A 7,461-nucleotide genomic window follows, 5' to 3' on the forward strand; every position below is an offset into this window, starting at 1 on the left:
CCCCCCAAAAGCCACCAACTTCTCTGGACTTGAAATCCCTTTCTTGGGCCTGCTGGAGACAGAGAAGCCTCGGGCTTTGTTTTGAAAATGGGAGCAGTTAGGGTCAGCCAGCCAGATTCCCAATGGCCCAGCGGGTGGACACAAGGGAGGGCAGTGAGGAAATGTTGGGCACTCCCCAGGGTGACAGGCTGGAAGCCCTGAGTCACCTGTCACCATCCCGTGGGAAAGGAAAGCCTGCAGGCGGGCTGAGGTCCCTCAGCAGGACAGGGAACCCCACCGGCAGAGGAAGGTCGCCGGGCTCTTTCTCACTAGGCAGCATGGAGGAATGAATGATTCAAGCACATGACCTCTCACCTCCAGTAGAATTTTCTTCTTAGGGACCAGGAAGGGCCTCCCCAAAAAGGCAATCTACAAGGCCTGTCTTGCCTTCCCTAGATCCCCCTCCCTGCAGGATCAGTACCACTTTGCAGCCCGTTCCTCCTCTGGAAAGTTCTAAATCCTGGCCTCAGCTCAGCTTAGGGGTTCTGCTCAACCTTTTTCAGATGTGAACTAAATGTCTTCTGCCTGTTTCCCACGTACCAACTCACTCCCTTCTTTTTCTAACGTGCCTGTATTTCCTGAACTGTCTGCTGCCCTAGCTCCACCCACCCGCCAGCTGAATTCAGACAGCTGGCTTCTGGAAGCCCGTATGCCTGCCCTTTGCACAGGCTGCTCTTGCTAAGAAGTGGCTGGAACCTGGGGCTGGGCAGACCTGTGGCCACATGCACTCACACGCACGTGCACCTGGGCTCCCGGCTAGTCCCACGCTTCCGGGACAGGAGCAAGAGGTCGCGTGAGATGGGGAAGCCCCCTCTGCCTCTTCCCTCCATAGGAGATGGCAGCCCCTATGGTGGGTAGGGAGGGGCATCCTTGACATGCTGCTCGCCCTCATCCCCAGCCTCTCCCTGGCCAGCCTTTCAGCCTTTCTAAACATCCCTGGGATTCCTCTTCTCCAGTCTCCATCATCCGGCTCCTAGACAAATGTCTCCCTGCCTCCACACTGCTCCTGCCACAATCTCCTCCCCTCCTTCCCCCAACAGCCACCAGGGCCTAACACATGTCCACAGCGAGTTTCTTCCTGCCTCAGGACCTTTGCATCTGCTGTTCCTTCCACCCAGACATCCTCCTCTCTACCACCATCCTGTTACCCAGTTTCCTCCTGCATAACTTCAGGTCTCAAAATAAATACCCATTCATCCCCCAGAGCAGGCTGGTTTAGGACTCCATGTTACATTCTGTCATGGAACCTTTATTTCATAGCATTTATGTCAGTTTTCAGTTAATTAGTGACTAATTCAGGAACACCTAGCTTCTCCATTGGACTGCACGATCCTGGAGGACGGGACATTGTACCATTAGGTCCCTAGCACCCATATGCAGTAGCTGCTTAATAAACATTTGTTAAGTGAAGGACTCCGTTTCCCTTCCCTGGTGGAGAGTATGTGTGTTTTATAGTCCCCAGCCACCATCTAACTGTCCTTTCTCCCCTGGCCAGCCCAGGAGCCTCCCTCTCGTCCCACACTGAGTCAAGATGTTCTCCACCTGGAAAAGATCAATGTTCCTGTCTTTTCATGAGGACCCTGTGCCCACCACGGCCTCTTTTAGGTAAGTCGAAAGACTTCCTTGACATACTCCATATGAGGGAGGGCCAGGCAGCCTGAAGAAGGCCTGGAGAACCTGACCCCCATCTCCTGGACAACAATTGAAGTGACAAGGGATGTTGAATCCACAGATGAAAACTCTAGGGGGCTGGCATGGCCAGTGTTCAAATCCCCATGGGCCTGGCAGGAGCAGTCAGAGCGGGTGTTCTGTGGGGTTTGTCCGAACACAGAGATGCAGGACAAGGACACAGGACCAGTGGCCACGTGTGAGCTATCCCAAATGAACTTGGAAATGGGAGACACTCTGATGTCAACACCCAAGAAATCAGACAGAGACATGACGTTCCCGGTCATCATGGAGACGGGAAGTTTCCAACACATGTCTGACATCTGGTAGAAGGCCAAGCCTCCCTAAAGAGAGGATGTAGGGAAAGCCGATCCTGAGTGGAAGCAGAGGAAAAGGAGGGTTGGTTCTCAGCTGGCAGTGTTGGCCCAAGAAAGGGGAGAAGGGCCCAGTCCGGCCCCCCAGCCCCATGCGGGAGCGCAGCCTACTCTGCAGATAACCAAATAGCCTTGGGGCTCATAACTCCCAGTTACGCACTCCCCAGGCCACCTCGGATGAATCTGTGGCTTCTCAGAGCCAACTAGGGGCCGGGGCCATCCCGGTGGCCAGGGACTGTATTGCTGGGAAATGAACAAGCAGCAGCTGGTGACTTCAGTCTCAGAGAGCCAGACCCTGAGAGTCAACTCTCCCAGCCTGGGGCACCAAGGAAGTGGGTTTTCTGTAGCTGCAGAAACAGGGCCAAAGGCTGGACCAGGGAGGCTGCCCAGGGTAGACCTTACTTCCAGAGCCACCCAGTTTGCAGGGGTCAGGAACTTAAGACCCAGCGGGAACAGCTCATCTCAGTTCCCTGATGTCTGGGGCCTCCGCTGGGTCTCCACTAGACCACTCAAAGGCTGGGGGCCGGCGTCAACCAAAGGCTTACCTGGGACCAGAGGATCTGCTTCCAAGAGGCAAGGGGGTTCCTCTCCACGTGGCTGCTTGTGTCCCCTCCCAACGCAGCAGCCAGTCTCCCCCTCAGCAAGAGACCTAAGAGGCAGAGAAGGAAGCAGCACTATGGGTTTTTTAAAAAGATTTGTTTGAGAGAAAGAGAGACAGAGTCCAGGGGTTAGGGGGGCACGTGGCAGAGAAGAGTAAAGACAGAGGGAGAGAGAATCTCAAGCAGACTCCGTGCCAAGCATGGAGCCTGACAGGGGGCTCGATCTCATGACCCTGAGATCACGACCTGAGCCGAAACTCAGAGTCAGACGCTGAACCCGCTGTGCCCTGCATCGCGCATGTTCTGGGACTGGCTGTGGGAGTCACGCACTATCGCTGCCACCGTGGGTGGGAAGCAAGTCACCAAGTCTGGCCACGTTCCCCGGAAGAGGAACTAGACTCTACCCTTTGAAGGGAAGGGTGGCACAGAATTTTGGGATATCCTAAAGCCACCACTTCACCAGAAGGTTCTAGAGTGTTTTTTCTATTCCGTCACTCCCTCCTTAAAGCCCTCGGGGACAAAGCCTCGGTTTCTTAGCAGCCAGTGATGACTGTCCTTTTTCCCTTATTCATCCCATCTCCTGCCACTTCCCGCCTCCCTGTCCAACATCTAGTCTGCCTTCCAGAACGTGCCAGAGGCTTCTCCGCTCTGCACCTCCGCTCAAGCTGCTCCCTCTGCCTGGTCCGTCCCCTCCCCTTTGTTGTTGTTTTTGTTTTTTAACTTTCTCATCGGAGTTCAGTTGACACACAATGCTACCTTGGTTTTGGGTATACAACACAGTGATCCAAATTCTCGGTACATTACGCTCTGCTCACCCCAAGCGCAGCCGCCATCTGTCACCGTATATCGCTGTTCCTTCTAGCTGTCCATTGACATGTCCCTCATCCTGGGACACCTAGCTCCAGAATCACCTTTAACCTTCTCCACCTCCCACCAATTCTGTGCCCTGTGCCCTTCCTTCCACCTCATGGTATTTGTCACACTTGGGAGCATGGACAGGGCAGGGGACACGTGGTACTGGCTCCTGGCTCCCACAGAGAAGAAGCTTGAGGCACATTTAAAAGATAAACGTGGGTGCCTGGGTGGCTCATTGGGTTAAGCCTCTGCGTTCACCTCAGGTCATGATCTCAGGGTCCTGGGATTGAGCCCCGCATCGGGCTCTCTGCTCAGCGGGGAGCCTGCTTCCCCCTCTCTCTCTGCCTGCCTCTCTGCCTACTTGTGATCTCTCTCTCTCTCTCTGTTAAATAAATAAATATATATTTTTTAAAAATAAAAAGGAAAAGACAAACGCATCAGTGAGTAAGTAAGTCAGTCAGAGATGCCCAGTCTGGCCACTGAAAACCAGCCAGCTACTCCTGGAAGTAAGAGGGAGGGTTTTTCCTAGGAAATCCCAAGGTGAACAGCAGATTCTTTCCCATAAGTTGTGGCTCAACCCCTGCCCCATAAGCCTGCCCAGGAAAGAATCGCCCTTCTAGGAAGAGCCCGCCTAGGGCCACCTTCCCTCCCCCACCACATAGGGCACTGGGAAAATGTCCACTCAGTCCTGCTGTCTGGGTTGGGCTTTCTGCCTGCAACGTGTCTTCATATCCACTCTTCGATTCGAACTTTGCCACAGCCATGCAAAGCAAGTCAAGAAGAGAGTAATACTCTACTCCAAAGGAGATGAAATGGAAGCTCAGAGAGGTCAAGTGATTTGCCCAAGGCCACACAGCTAGGATTGGAACCCATATGTGTCCAAGCCCCATGCCTCTTTGCTGAAAGTAGAGATGAATTAGCGTTAACAGTGACATTTCTAGAAAATGAACAGCTCCACGGTCTGAGTTTCACCCAAGAGTGAAAGAGGAACCAGTGGGTTAACGATAAAATCACTAACACAGGAGCAAGCCAAGTGTTGCTAGTGGTTCATAAAAATAGTTATTCACACTTATCGAACCAAGTACCGAGGTTGGGGCTTTTTACCAATTGTCTTGGATTCCCACCACAACCCTGACAAGTAGATTATGTTATTCCCATTTTACGGGGTAGGTCATTGAGGTTCAGAGAGGTTTCGACCTACCCAAGGTCACACAGCTAATGAATGAGCCGGGATTTGAACCAGGAGGACTGCTTGGTTCCAAAGCCCCTGCCCTCCCTTTCCATCATGCAACCTCTTATTATTATCAACTCCTTGCTGGTGGGGGTTCCGGAAGCACAAAGCTGCCCTCTGCCAGAAGGAGACAGGGTGTGGGCACATGGGCTGTGGTCTCGGAGCCAGGCTGGAACCTCCCAGTCTGGCATGATACCATTTATCTCTTCTAATCAATTACTCACCGTGACCAGGCCATGAGAATCTGAAAATGACCAGCTGCCTCGGGAGAGGCCCGTGTGATAAGGAAGGAATGTGCGCGAATCCTCCCATCATGGAGGCGTCGAGGAACTCCAGGGTCCAGGACTGCGATGGTCAGTGCTGGTGATGGACGCTGGCCGAGGAAACGTCCCAGTGCAGCACCAAGGTGAAGACCACGACCTCTCAGCCTCGCCCAAGGACACTGGGTACCTTTCAAAGACCCCGGGGCCTCAGGGATGTCCGGACCTGAGTCTCTGAGCGTGCGGCAGAAAGGCCCCGAGTGCCGCTCCTGACCTGGCTTCTGGAAGCTGCTTGCTGAGCCCCTCCTCCTTCTGCGTCAGCTGTTTCTCCTGCCTCTTGTGACTCGAGGTGTAACAGCCTCTTTTCCACTTTCTTTCAGCACGGAAATGCTCAACATCACCTCGCAAGTCCTCCTGCCGGCTCTCAACGGGACGGTGCCCAGCACCTGCGTCTTCTCCGACTGGTGGAACTGGCTTAACACCATCCAGGCCCCCTTCCTCTGGGTGCTGTTCGTGCTGGCCGCCCTCGAGAACATCTTTGTCCTCAGCATCTTCTGCCTGCACAAGACCAGCTGCACAGTGGCCGAGATCTACCTGGGCAACCTGGCTGTAGCGGACCTGATCCTGGCCTGTGGGCTGCCCTTCTGGGCCATCACCATCGCCAACAACTTCGACTGGCTCTTTGGGGAGGTCCTCTGCCGCGTGGTGAACACCATGCTCTACATGAACCTCTACAGCAGCATCTCCTTCCTCATGCTGGTCAGCATCGACCGCTACCTGGCCCTGGTGAAGACCATGTCCATGGGCCGGATGCGCGGGGTACGCTGGGCCAAGCTCTACAGCCTGGTGATCTGGGGATGCACGCTCCTCCTGAGCTCGCCCATGCTGGCCTTCCGGACCATGAAGGAGTATCGGGACGAGGGCCACAACGTCACAGCCTGCGTCATCATCTACCCGTCCCGCACCTGGGAGGTGTTCACCAACATGCTCCTGAACATCGTGGGCTTCCTGTTGCCCTTGGCCGTCATCACCTTCTGCACGGTGCAGATCATGCAGGTGCTCCGGAACAACGAGATGCAGAAGTTCAAGGAGATCCAGACAGAGAGGAAGGCCACGGTGCTGGTCCTGGCCGTGCTGCTGCTGTTCGTCGTCTGCTGGCTGCCCTTCCAGATCAGCACCGTGCTGGACACGCTGCTGCGCCTGGACATCCTGTCCGGCTGCTGGGATGAGCACGTGGTCGACGTCTTCACGCAGATCGCCTCCTACGTGGCCTACAGCAACAGCTGCCTCAACCCGCTGGTGTACGTGATCGTGGGCAAGCGCTTCCGCAAGAAGTCCCGCGAGGTGTTCTGGGGACTGTGCCAGAAAGGGGGCTGCATGCCGGAGCCCAACAAGATGGAGAACTCCATGGGCACGCTCCGGACCTCCATCTCTGTGGAGCGCCAGATTCACAAACTGCCAGACTGGGCGGGGAACAGCCAGTGAGGGGGACGCCGCCGGGACCCCTGCTCCTAGGTGCTGGGACGGTGGGAGAGGGGTGCTTCAGGATATGTCCAGGAAGGAATGGAAGGCGTGCCACGGGTGTAACCTTGGGCAGGAAGTCGGTGTCTCCAGGAAAACCCAGAAGCTTCATGGCTGCCCTGCCCAAGCTGTGGCAAGCCAGGCCGGGAGGATGGGGGGACCTCACACATGGCCGAGGGCTCCATACACACGACAGTATTATTGTTCTCATCTGCTGCCACCCCTGGGCCAGTCTGCACCCTCCGGGAGTGGAGGAGGCCTGGGGACAGGGACAGGAGTGACTGAGCTTCCCTCCCATGTGTGTCCTGCCCTGCCGCAGCACAGCCGCCCAGACCTTCAGGAGAGCGGCCCCCCAGCTCTGGTGCCATGGCGGAGTGCACAGGCCAGACCTGGCTGGGGTTTTGCCTTAGGTCTCTCAAATCTGTGGAGCTGGGACTCTGGAGGCTGATGCTCAGGTTAATGAAGGTTGAACTGTGAGGGATCCCTGGTGAGAACCCAGAGACTAGGATTCCATCACTTCCCCTGTCCATGGACAAAGTGGTCTGTGCCAACAAAGAACTCAGTAAACACTTAGTAGTCGCTTGCTGGCTGTGCAGCATTGAGCCCCAATGGTAAAAGGGAAGAAAAGGAGAATAATCTCTGCCTTGAAGGAACTTGCAAACTCACATGGGGATGACTGAGCTCTAGCAACCACCAGAAGGCTGTTCTGAGACTGGACATGGTCAAGCAAGGCGCTGTGGGGTAGTGCAGAGGCGAGGGGCGAGGAGCCAGCCACCCCCAGCCCATAACGGGTGGCACATCACCTTGTCCCTGCCTCTGTAACAGCAGGGTGTTGTGAAGATTTCAAGAGTCAACAGGCATAGAGGTACTTCGAAGGAAGGAAAGGTGCTATATAAACGTGTGGCTTTCTTATG

At 55.2% G+C, this 7,461-nt stretch overlaps 1 protein-coding gene across 1 annotated transcript; it reads left to right on the forward strand.

The window, feature by feature from the left end:
• Window positions 1-1,564: 1,564 nt before the first annotated feature.
• Window positions 1,565-6,715, forward strand: LOC111148709 (bradykinin receptor B2). Its single transcript, XM_022505503.1, has 2 exons — window positions 1,565-1,644; window positions 5,407-6,715. Exons 1-2 carry the CDS (start codon window positions 1,571-1,573, stop codon window positions 6,509-6,511), a joined length of 1,179 nt encoding a protein of 392 aa, XP_022361211.1. The 5' UTR covers window positions 1,565-1,570; the 3' UTR covers window positions 6,512-6,715.
• The last annotated feature ends 746 nt before the right edge of the window (window positions 6,716-7,461 follow it).

This window comes from Enhydra lutris, unplaced genomic scaffold, assembly GCF_002288905.1.
Source record: "Enhydra lutris kenyoni isolate GAN:26980312 unplaced genomic scaffold, ASM228890v2 scaffoldscaffold20, whole genome shotgun sequence".
NCBI classification, from domain to species: Eukaryota; Metazoa; Chordata; class Mammalia; order Carnivora; family Mustelidae; genus Enhydra; species Enhydra lutris.